This window comes from Haliotis asinina, chromosome 8, assembly GCF_037392515.1.
Source record: "Haliotis asinina isolate JCU_RB_2024 chromosome 8, JCU_Hal_asi_v2, whole genome shotgun sequence".
Lineage (NCBI taxonomy): Eukaryota > Metazoa > Mollusca > Gastropoda > Lepetellida > Haliotidae > Haliotis > Haliotis asinina.
The window spans coordinates 43,486,578-43,499,136 of record NC_090287.1 but is presented as its reverse complement, the minus strand read 5'-3'; the positions used below and the strand labels follow the sequence as shown (position 1 = coordinate 43,499,136).

Below are 12,559 nucleotides of genomic sequence, written 5' to 3'. Positions count from 1 at the left end.
AACGACTGGATGTGACTTGACGTTGACAGATACTAGACGTGATGAACTGAGTAAATCTGTGTTTACATTTCATGTGTACTACCATATCAGATGTATTCCCAAAGAAATAAGCACATCAATACCTCAGGATAAGGCATGGAATGCAATAAACAATCTGTACAATAGACGGGCATATGAACGAGTGTGTAAGGAATTCGGTGTCGAAACGAAGATGGACTGGCGTTGCCCGGGGCTGAATCAGGGATTTGGAATTCCTATCGTTCACAATCAGTCTCTCGCGGAAGCCAGCTACGATGTGGTTAATAATAGGGTTATAAGTCGTATCACTGCGTTAATACAAACGATTGGGATGACAGTTACTTGGCTTTTGACAACAGCAAGGATTATCGCGTTTGGAGGTTCAAACAAGGACCAGGTGATGACTGGAAAAGATTTATGCTGGATACATCGAAAGGATTTACTCGTTCCGTTTGAACGATGCGATTAGAACGTATGTGTGGGCTATTCTAGGTGCTCAATCGCAGACACGCTCAGTTTGTGGTTAATATTGAGGATGCTATTGCATCACCGGTATTTCTACCTAGCACTATATAAAGATACCAGGACACGTTACAACATGCCAGGCCAAAAGTCGACTACGTGTTCGATGTGGGATTGCACATGGCTCTGCGTCGACATGCGCCTGAGAATCAATAAAATAACGGGTTACAACAATGAAATAGTCATCGCCACAGTCGATAAAAAATTGGATGTTAACACCGACGTCAACGTCTCCCACGTACCACCACCTACTGGTATGGGGGGAACCCTCACTGTAGCATCACCAACAGAGCCAAGGGTTAAACAAACATATAGGGATGTGGGGGTCTCCCCGCCAGTGCAGGCAGCCAATCAGCAACATATCGATCGTAAAACAGCTCTGGTTGTTGGAGGTGTCGCGGTCGGCTTGTGTCTTGTTTGGTTAAAACCCTTCTAGCTGCAACATACACCAGCCACGGCGACGATGAATGCCCACAGATTTTGACCAAGCCACACAGCAGTTTTTCCCAGCGTGCTGAGCAACCACGATGCAATACTTCCTAGGATACTTGGCAGGGCTTCTGCGGCCTTACCAGCGAGTTTAGCCAGGGCCTCTCTGAGCGATTTGAGATGTTTTTCTTATCCAGTCTCTGACGTCACCATGACTCTGGGGGAGCACAGGGGGAGCGCCCCTAGGGTGTAGGGGAACCCGTCAGAACACTGGCAATTGTGATACCTTGCTCACGGAACAATGTTCGGATCCTGTTGGCTAAAGTTGTATCCTTGTTCAGTATTTTGTCGATTGATCTGGGAACTCAGCTGTTCGCTTCATATACTTGTCTATTTCCCTGAGCTTGTTTTTTTTAGGAGCTATGTGCTTGTCGAGTTCATTCAATGTTCCTATGTTGTTCACGGGTTCTCCTCGTACTTGTTTCAAGGCACGATTGGCGTTTAACATCAAGTTGACTTCAAGTGACCCAACTGAAATTGTAAATTATGTCGGTCGTGCTATAGTCAAGAAGGTCTCTTTGAAAATTAGCGGCCACGAGGTGCTTAGCACAGATGGCAGCAATGTATATTACTGTTACACAGTGAGGGAGAATACGACAACAGCGTGTACCAGGGAATCGGCAGCAGAAAATTGAATAGGTTAAGTATCGGGTGGTCCTTCACACCAGAGGAGATAGCCAAAATATTGGATCTAGAAAAAGCAATCTCCGAAGTGTATGGAGACAGGATTTGTATATCGCTTGACTTTGAGTTGCTAACTGAGCATGCACCATTTTACTAAGCCGCATTAGGTGACAGGTTGGAATACGAACTCACGTTCAATGATTACAGCAACGTTGTGCGTACGACAGGCAGTCTTCAAGGTGGTTATGAGATTGACAACATCTCGTTCGACACGGTGACTAGTTCTGATCTTGCCAGGCATATTAAAAGATCAGTCCTCTGGAAAAATGACCATCCTGTATGACAGGACACTATAACACAGAACGATAATGTGTGACAAGTGCGACACGGTATGAAATATCAACATGAACGTGCCGGTGCAATCGATGAAAGGTATATTGATCATACCCGTGAAGGAATACGTCGCTTTCGAGAGAGACAGCGAGAAATTTTTCAATCCAGATGTCGCCAAAGTAGAAGTGACCATAGAGGGAGTGCCTAATCAGTAATTTAGCCATGGAATGAGAGCGTACCAGCAGTGGGATGGAATAAAGAAGCTACCAGAGATCACACGAAACTCAATAGTAGACAGCTTAGTCAGTGAACTGGATCTATACTCCGTGAATATCGGTGAGTACTTAACAACAAAGTATGCATTATGGTTGGATATGAGACTGACGGATGATAACAATCTATTAGAGGAAAGCCATCCATTTATTAAATGGATGCTGCCCAAGAGATAGTGGGGCAAGCCCCACATCCCCAGAGGGTGGAGAGTCCAGAAGGACCAAGAAAGAGTTGATGCTGGTAGGAAAAATGCCTTAGTCAGGCACAAAAAAAATAATTACACATTGTGGATGATCGTAGGTGGTGTAGTAGCCACTGCTGCTGTTTCATTATATATGTTATATATGCAGATAGCTGACTGCAAGAGACCTGCCAGTCAGGCAATTTCCATGCCCTCACCACAGCCAGTGGGGGGTACTGCGGACAGGCGACTGCAAGTCACCCCAGGAATCGACTCTCACGTTATGTTATAATTAAAAATATATATTTCCCATAATATATTATGTCTGAGGGAAAATGATTTGTTAACGATGGATATCACGCATTAGTGGTTTCCGGGTTAGCAGTAGGGTATGCTTGGTTGAGTAAAATGATTCTTAAACAACCCACTATAAAACTTGACTTCGTCCTGCAAGATATTTTTATGCTTACTATGAACATTGGTATGGCGATGGTCACCACGGACGTTCTGGTAAAGCAAGGTATTATACCCGAAAATATTTTAAAGAAATATATATAAAATGGCCACGGTAGCAGTGATGGTGGGTGGGGCTCTCGTGAATGCCCTAGCAACTGGATTGCATGGGGCCTGTGGACAGCCGACTGCAACTCGCCCCAGAGTAGTCTTGTTACTTCGTGATTCATCAAGTCAACCACCAGAGTTAAACCATTCAGTTTGGGACAGTCGACTGCAAGTCACGTGAATATTGGTGTGCTATAGAGCAATTGAATCTCTCGGGTACGTTGACGACTGTCAGAGCATACTTGTAGGTTTTACCTCTGACAGTGTTGTGTGGAAGACACAACAGGTCGGCCTGGTGAACTTGATTAGGTGTATGAATACCAAATTTTCTCCTGGGTATATATCTCGGCGCTAGTAATTATACTTGCCATATGGCTTGCTTTTGTAACCAGACTGTAGCTTTTCTTCCGAAACATGTTCGGCTTTAGCTAATTTTTTAGTAGCGTCTGCCCCTTTCCAATGTCCCCGCGGGCTGTAGTAAATTTTCTCCATTATGTATACATAATTTGAATATTTTTATGACCGTAATGGTAGGTATTGACACCATCCGCAGCTATCCATTGTTTTGTATCCATGGGTGATAGAGACGTCTTATTCAAAGTCAACTCGTATATCTTATGCCCATCATTACAGAGTATGTTCATCTGGAGTTTGAACGTTTTTTTCTCGAATAGGGCCTGTTTGTAGAGTGTTTGCTTGATGTGCTGTTTCTTTTTCCCACCCTTAGCCTTTCTTATTTCAGCGTCATCTGCTTTCTTGATAGAATACATCTTAGGTCTCAACCCCACGTATTCAGCAATTGGTGTGCCAGCACATTCATCCTTCATCTTACCTAATACCTTCTTGTTGACTTGACTGTGCATAGGGTAGACTCTTGGGTAATCACTGGTGTCGTATAGGTGTGTATTGGATTTCATATCCTCATACACGTCCTCGGTTTGAATCTCCATCAGCAGAGAGTCAGCACTCCCCACACCCCTATCCGGATACTGCTTCTTGTAGTAGAAGTCATACATCAGGTGTTTGGACAGGTCTAGAATACTCATACCGATATAACTCGGGCGATTAAGTTTAATGTGGCTCTTTTTCATATGTATAGCTGCCAAGTCATTGTCGAAAATTGTACTTCTATTGTACGCTGGGCTGGCTATTAGTTTCCTGGTCTTGTCTTCCTCACTCGACCAGACTAGCTTCACGTCAACCCGTTTTAGTAAATTCTCCATCATTTTACCGAATATTGAGTTGTTCATGAGTTTGTATAAGTTTTTCTGAAAGTCATTGGTGGCCAGCTTTCTCAAGTCTGTGTTCATCCTGATGTAGGGTTCCATCCAGGGGTATTGATTGAACTTCAGTATTCTATGTACTTTAGTCAGCTTCATACCCAGCGATATATACAGTAAATTACCATAGTGAACGATATACTTTGTTTTGTTCATCAAATTTGGTACCAGTTTTTCTACATGTGCTAGTGGTCCATTCATCAGGTTATGTTGGTACTCAGACATCCAGTCTTGGTTAACCCTCAACCGTTCGGGTGCCAGGGGGTAGTTGTTGTGAGACTGGTGCAATTCCACCGGGTAATCTAAGTCCACTTCGAGTATAAAACCCTTATTAGAATCAGATGTAATACTCATGACATCCACCTACTGGTCAGGCACCCATTTGAATCCACTTGTCGGTAGATATTGACTCATAACCCAACCGTACAGGTTGTTGGCATCGAGGTAGAGTAGGTGGTTTGTAGGTTTATTAGGGTTATAACCTTTCACATACTTCATTTTTGCTTTGGCATAATGTTTTGATACCATAGAAATACCCCCACCTAACCCTTTCTCAATAAACAGATGCATATCATAATCGGTGAATAATTTTCTTCAGTAGTATATCCCAAGAGAGACCAAGACTCGAATAATACCATGCGGGGTCCAACCCGCATTGTTTCTGAATATCTCGAAAACATCAGCCAGCAACAACACGTCCGTTTTCAAATGTAAATTGTGATAATCACCTAGATTCTTACAGCCTAGTTGTTCCCATATATTTTCCGCGTGTTTGTAATCGTCTTGTGAGACAGACGCGTCGTCAACTTGCTATAGAAGCGGTCAATGGGAGGTAACTCTGTCTCATTAAACTTAGACCAGTCATCTATATATTCATACGGATAAATACAGTTACGTAGCAGCAAAGGTCTTGTTTTCTCCTGTGCACTATTACGTTTTTTCATGTCCGAATACATTTATGGCTGAGTCTGGATTCTGTTTTTCTATTTTTGAGACCTGAGAGATAGGGGTTGGTTCATCTATACCTTTCCAATTGATCCCATCATCTTCCGGATAACTAGAAGGTCTGTCAGAATGTTTTTCAGCTGGAAATTTAGCAGATGATATCTCTATCCTCATACAATCATCACCACGATTTTTAACGTAAACCATAGCTTGTTTTTTCTTAAAATACTCAGGCAGGGGTAAGTATGATCCACCTCTCAATGGTTTATAGTTTGCTATATCCAGGTAGACCATGTTAGTCTTATCAACCACCCAACCAGACCCCCTATTAGTTTAACGTTCTAGTGTTTCCCTAATTTTTTCGAATGACCTGTCAATAGAAGAGTTGATAGTATCTGGTTGCGTTGTAACTTCCTGATTACCTCTGAAGTAAACATTGGTGTATTCAGTAGCTCCATCCTGTTGTTTCTCTAATGCCATCTTTAACATGAGTTGAAATTTACTACCTCTTAAATCATTCAGTTCTTTGTTCACTTTATGAAATACCAATTGTTTTATATCCCCAAATTCTATATTTCTTTGAACTTCCATCTTCCATCCCCGCAAATATTTTCCAAAAACACGCTCACTAGGTGTGAATTGTAATTCTATGGGTGTTTATTCCTTTAGTAATTCAATGAGCTCAGACTTGAGCTCACATGCTTCTTTCATTAGATCTTTCACAGGAGGTTTTTTTTTATATTTTATCCCTAATAAATCTAGTAACTCAGGTTTGCTCATACGAGAATACCCTCACATTCCGTGCTCACTCGCTTGCCTTTTCAGCCATGCTACAGTGTGGTCATACTCTGTGTGAAACATTTCTCTAATTGGGCACCCGGCGCGAGATTTATCGATCGTCTTCCACCGTTGCCATAGTGCTATCAAGTGATCACAGTGTGTCCTGTTAGAGATTTGTCCTCACCTAATCGATATAGTTACTCTGTCAGACAGGTTGTGGTAACTTGCAGTCGGCCGTCTGCAGTCACCTTATGTCAACAAACCCAGCCTGATGTGAACGTAGATGGGTAGTGTCTGTTTTTTTCAGAGTTTGTGAAGAGAGGGGTCTAGACCGCGTTGTTGAAAATATATAGCTTATATAGTGGGCATGGTCCCATTCCACCATTAATTATACTACTTGTGCCATTCATATATTTAAACATTTAGACCGTTTCCTAATGATGAAAATGTATCACCTTATATTTTCAGGCCTGTAGAGAGCAAGGTGTGGATTGTATTGTGGCTCCATATGAAGCAGATGCACAGTTGGCATATCTCAGTAAAATTGGTGTGGCACAAATAGTAGTTACAGAAGACTCAGATTTGTTGCTTTTCGGCTGCGATAAGGTACGTTCCATATATCATTAGATTCAATAACTACAACTGCAATAAAGATGTCCTTGTAGAATTTCTATCCCTTGCCTTAATGTTGCTTGAAATGATAATAGCTCATATATATTATTTACTCATCTGATGTCTTTCATATTCGGTATTGATTGTACAGTGAAACACAATAAAAGTGCAAAACAATCTTTAACCTCTGATCAGAAAAGGTGTTGTTTTGATAAAGTTCATGAACAAACTAACCCGAATAGGTTCCAACAACCAACTTATCAACACAATACCTAATCTAATCAGGTGTTGAAGATTGTTTAGCCTTTTCATTGTGTTTCATTATACATTGTATTTGGGGTTGTATTCAATGAATTTAAATTCTCCTTACTATCCCAAGTTTGCCAGCTTTGGTGTCATCCATGTTATTTTACTTCCTCAAATGGTTTATGAATCCATTATTTCATTGCCAACCTTGGCACATGGATAGGAATTGGGTGGTGTAGTGCCCTCGAAAATAGAAACAAAAATGTTTTTAGGCTGTTACTCTGTATCATTAAGATTGCCAGTAGCATATGTCGAAATAACCCAATTTTTAACTTACCTTACCATAGGGCTTATACATATTACCTCAAGCATCGCTTAGAAGAGATCAGACAGTCGTTGATACGCCATTCTACCGAATGGCTACCTCATGTATCGACGCATGTATAGGAATGGAAGTGACTTGATCTCACTAATCGCGCATGCGCAAGCAATCCAAAACTTCACTTTTACTTCAAGCGTCTCATACGTCATACGTTTTTTTCGTTTGTTACGCTATTTGCTACTGTTTGACATTAAAGTGCTTTTTGTGCTGGTAGGTATGGTTTTCTACCGTTCCCTCCCCTAATAGTGGTGAAGTTCGGTGTAATTTTACTTCACTTACCTGGCTACCTCGTGTTTTCGACTCACTTCGTTCTCTTTAGTTTTTCATCTTGTTTATCCTTTTTCTTCGCACCTGTGGGTAAAGTTTGGTTCCCCAGCCATTCCCTTTGCCTATGTGCCTTGCTTTGTGTAGATATTGTTGTTTTTATCCATTTTATCGTCGTTTTTCTTCCTACGCCGTGCATGGTTCAATGGGGGCAGCCATGTTGGTTTCTCTCTGTTGTCTCGTCGCTAGGGCGTGCTCATTTGTTCTACAGGGGTGTTGCTCCATTTTTTCTACCATAGGGGGCCTTGCTTGTTAACCATTTTTCTTTTTGGCATGGTTCTCAATGTTGCTTGCTTTCTACATGTTGCAGCCTTATTATGACCCGACAATTTTGCACACTCTGTAAGGTGCAGAAGTCGGCAGAGGATCCCCACCCCTGGTGTCCGAACTGTGCAGTAGTGGTTTTGAGGTTTTGATGATCGCTGCCATCATTGCTCGTCTCTTACTGTACAGGAATTCAAGGCGTACTTGTCAGCTAAGAAGAAAAGGTTTACGCAAAGGAAACGGAAAATGTCGTCTCCTGCTTCTTCTTTGGGATCACGGTCTTCGCTTGCAAGGACGCCAGAGGATCAACCATCTCCATCAGCGGTGTCGGCGCCTCCTTCGACGCTTCCTTTGCCTCCTTCGGTTCCAACGCCTGGATTGCAGCGCTCTTCAGACGCCTTCGTTGATCTCTCTCACCCAGACGCCCTCACTCACCCGGAGGTGCAGAAGCTACTGAGAACCTTACTACGCTCGAGTGCTGACCCAATGCCATCGTCGGCCTTGATTTCTCCGGCGCTCCCGACGCCGATGCCGGTTGCTGCGCCTTTGGCGGATACGTTGCCCACAGCAGCAACGCCGACGCCATCGTTTTCGTCCGTCGTTTTTCTACCAGCGTTTATGCCAGCTCCGACGCCCTTTTCAACTTACACTATACCTAAGCGCACGTCTACTGCCACTATCTCTAGAGAAGAGTTGCTCCATCAGCAACTTTTGGAGGAGCGTGCTGGATGTGTGGAAGCTGAACGTTCTCAGCGTGACAGACGCTCTCGTTCCAATACTCCCAGATCCTGGCCTGGCGTCGCTCAAGGAGTCCTCGACGTGGTCGCCGGCGTCGCTCTCGTTCTCGGTCTCTCTCCCCTCGTCACTTACCTGATAGGGATCGACGCTCTAGATCGCCGACTTATTCTAGAAGCCAACGCCATTTGCGCTCGAGGACACCACTGTCTCACCGTTCACCAAGGTGCCTCAAATCGCGTTCCCCTGACGCTCGCCTACATGGGGATACGGAACCTCGGTCATCCACGTCTACACCTGGTCACAGGCGCCTCACTCATTCGGTTTCCTGGGATGATTTGGAAGAGAGATTTCTCTCTCCGGACTACATTGATGACGCTCCTTACTCTGATGATGGCGGTACTTATTTACCTCCATCGGCGGTTTACGACTGGATCGCCGACAGGCTTCCCGGCTGTCCTTCACCGTCTCCTAGTACGGATGATCACAAGTCAATACGGTTTTCGCCGGAGCTTCTCATTCCCCCACATCCGATGGTGGCGGACGCCATTGCCTCTCTGGATGCGGATTTTGCTAAGCTGTCCCTGTCCTCTACCATCAAGGCTCATAAATCGAAAAAAGATGATTACAAGATTCACAGTTTAGACTTTGCTGACAGTGGAGCGGCTCACGACGAATAACTGAAACGGTTGAAGAGTTCGCCCCAGAATTCTTATAGAGTGCAAGATTCAAGGCTGTAAGCCATCGTCACGGAGTTAAAGAGAATGCTGAAACCTATTTCAGCTTAGGCATCTGCGACGTCGGCAGCCGCCTGGGATCTCACGGAAGATAATGCCTCTCATGTGGACCACCTGTCGACGCTATTTCAGTGGCAAGGCAAAGTTTTATATGATTTGCTGGCACATCTAAAAGCGACAGCGGTTTGACGCTCTGGGTTCTTGGATCCCTGCAACTGGCATGAAGAGTTCAAGCGCAAATTGTTTAGGGCTCCTTTTTCGTCCCGTTACTTGTTCGATGATATGATCCCAGACGTCTACAAACAACATGCTGAACTAACTAACACTGAAGTGACGTTCGAAGCCCTCAGATCTGCTTTTCGTGGCTCCTCAGCACCCCGTGGAAGAGGCAAGCGTCGCTATATTCCCAGACACGACTCCATCCTTTTAGCCTTTGACAGAGGACGCGGTCGTGGTAGGCCAGCTGGTGACGGTCAACGCTCTGCCCCTGAGCGCTCCAGGGAATCTCCTGCGACACCCAACCTGGGTAGAGGCAAGCGCCCCTACTCTGGCCTTTGAAAGCTTGGTCCAGTGCGACTGGGACCTCCCGTCCCCAGTCATCCCGATACAACCCACTCCTGTAGGCGGGAGATTAGGGATCTTTTGGAAGAATTGGACAATGCTAGAAGATCCTTATGTTACCAACATACTTCGGACCGGTTACAAGCTCCCCCTTACCGTGTCGCCGCCGCTGACATCAACGCCCCTGTCACGCGTGTATTCTCCAAACCAAAGTGTTTTATTAACGGAGAGCATTCAAGCGTTACTAGACAAGAACGCCATAGAGACAGTGCTAGACCCCCAACAGTCCCCGGGGTTCCACTCACCCATCTTTCTCATACCCAAGAAGGATTCTGGGAAATTGCGCATGATACACAACATGGCGACGTTCAACCGGTTGTATCTTCAAGACCCACCTCACTTCCGCATGATCTCTCTGGGACAACTGCGGACCAAGCTCGGACCCAGGTCATGGCGAGCCAGTCTCGACCTGCAGGATGCTTATCTCCATGTCCCGATTTATCGGCCGCACAGGAAGTTCCTGCGGTTTGTGTTCGCCAACCGTCACTACCAATGGAAGATACTCCCATTTGGCATTTCCACATGGCAGTCTCTGTTCACGTCGGCTCAAGATTTGACGCTACAAGGTCGTCTAATGCTTCGGCCGTTACAACGTTTTCTCCTGCCATACGTACAAGCCGACGATCTTCGTATCAAGTTTCCTCTACCAGATCGTCTTCGGTATCTGCGATGGTGGACTCTAGAGTCGAATGTTTGCGTCGGCGTCTCCTTGACAGACTTAACACCCGATCACGAACTTTTTGTCGACGCTACCCTTCTAGGTTGGGGCGCTCACCTCAACGGTCAGACAGTCTCAGGGCTGTGGTCCGACGTCGAACGCGGGTGGCACATCAACAGCCTAGAGTTTCAAGCGGTCACTCTCGCAGTTCAGCATTGATGTCTGTTTTGCAGAACACATGCTTCCTGATAGCTTCCGACAATTCCACGGTCGTTTGGGTGATACGGAATCAGGGCACCACGAGAGCAGATGTTTCAATTGGCCAACATTCTCGACGACGGCAATGTTCAAGTCCAGGTTCGCCACATCCCGGGTTGCAGAAACGCACTAGCAGACGCCCTCTCCAGACCAGGCAGACCATCGCCAACAGAGTGGATGTTGCATCAGGAAGCATTTCGTCTGTTGTGTCAACAACACGGCCAACTGCTCATCCACCTGTTCGCAACAAGACTCAACAGTCAACTTCCATTGTACGTGTCTCCCGTTCCGGATCCTCAGGCTTGGGCGACAGATGCCATGTCCCTGTCATGGGAGGGGCTGGACGCGTATGTGTTCCCTCCACCAGTGCTTCTACGGCAGTGATGGCCAAGATCAATCAGACCCGGCGGATTCATCTGCTTTTGGTCGCGCCCTGATGGCCGGCCAGAACGTGGTACCCTGACTTGCGTCGCCTCGCCGACGGGGACCCCCTACCGCTACCGGATTGGCCGCAGTTACACAGCCGTCTGCATCATCCCGATCCAGTGAGGTTTTGTCTTCACGTCTGGACCATTTACAGAAAGCTCTAAGGGCTAAGGGCTATTTTACGCGGGTGGCAAAGGTCATTGCGCGTGCGCACCGAGTATCCACGACATCTCTTTATGACAACAAGTGGACGTCTTTTGAGAAATTTTGTACACTCAGAAAGCAGAATCCGTTATCAGCATCTCCTCAATTTCTGGCGGAATTTTTTCTATACCTGAGAAGATCTAAACACTTGCGAGGTAGCGCCATTGCAGCGTACCTCTCAGCGCTCAACTCCGTCCTAGCAGTGAAGTGTGACCGGCGAGTTTCCAAGGTGCTGGAACTCCTCGCTATGTTGAAAGCGTTCAAGTTGGAAGATCAGAAGGTGAAATTTCATCCACCTGCCTGGGACTTGAACATCGTTCTAGACCATCTCCGCGGCCCTCCTTATGAACCCTTGGTGCAAGCCTCGTTTGAAAATCTTTCAAAGAAGACTGTGGCTAGGGTCAGTGAAATTCACGCTTTGGATGTCACCCGTGTCAAATTTGAGCAGTCCCTGCATGGTCGAGCTCACTTAGGACTTTTATGGGACTTTATCAGCTGCCTGGACAACCGGACAGATAGTTCTCCATCCCTCCGTTGTCGACCATTATAGGCTCTCAGGACTCTGACAAACTCCTATTGTGCCCGATTCGAGCATTGAAGATTTACTTGTGAATTTTCTTACCTTGGGGTCTTAAGGAAGCGTATGCTATGGTGACTTGTTATTTTCATGGTTACGTGTTTGGAGTTGGCTGTTTACTGAGGATCTGTCTCTTCTTCCAGTTGTCAGCTAGCCTCCTCGGTTTGCCTTTACTCTGACAAGATGGATTCATCACTGATTGGCCCTCCGAAGTCCGACACCTCCATCCTGTCGAATTTTCATGCATAAGCCCTATGGTAAGGTAAGGTAAAAATTTATTAAAATCTAAGTATTTTAGATATTTACATACTTACCTGACCAAAGGGAGATTACACCCACCTAACGATGGATATTTTTCTTCCCCACTCTGGACTTCTTCGGCCTCATTTCGTTTTCAGTAAAAGTGAAGTTTTGGATTGCTTGCGCATGCGCGATTAGTGAGATCACGTCACTTCCATTCCTATACACTCGTCGATATATGAGGTAGCCATTCGGTAGAATGGCGTATC

The 12,559-nt window shown here is 45.4% G+C and overlaps 1 protein-coding gene across 3 annotated transcripts in view; it reads left to right on the top strand.

Moving 5' to 3' along the window:
• Positions 1 to 12,559, top strand: part of LOC137294598 (exonuclease 1-like) — an 86,774-nt gene that overhangs the window by 27,025 nt on the left and 47,190 nt on the right. For all 3 annotated transcript variants that reach the window (XM_067825649.1, XM_067825651.1, XM_067825652.1), the window contains exon 5: positions 6,475 to 6,612. In XM_067825649.1, the coding sequence (XP_067681750.1) occupies positions 6,475 to 6,612 (138 nt within the window). The remainder of the gene's footprint in view (positions 1 to 6,474; positions 6,613 to 12,559) is intronic.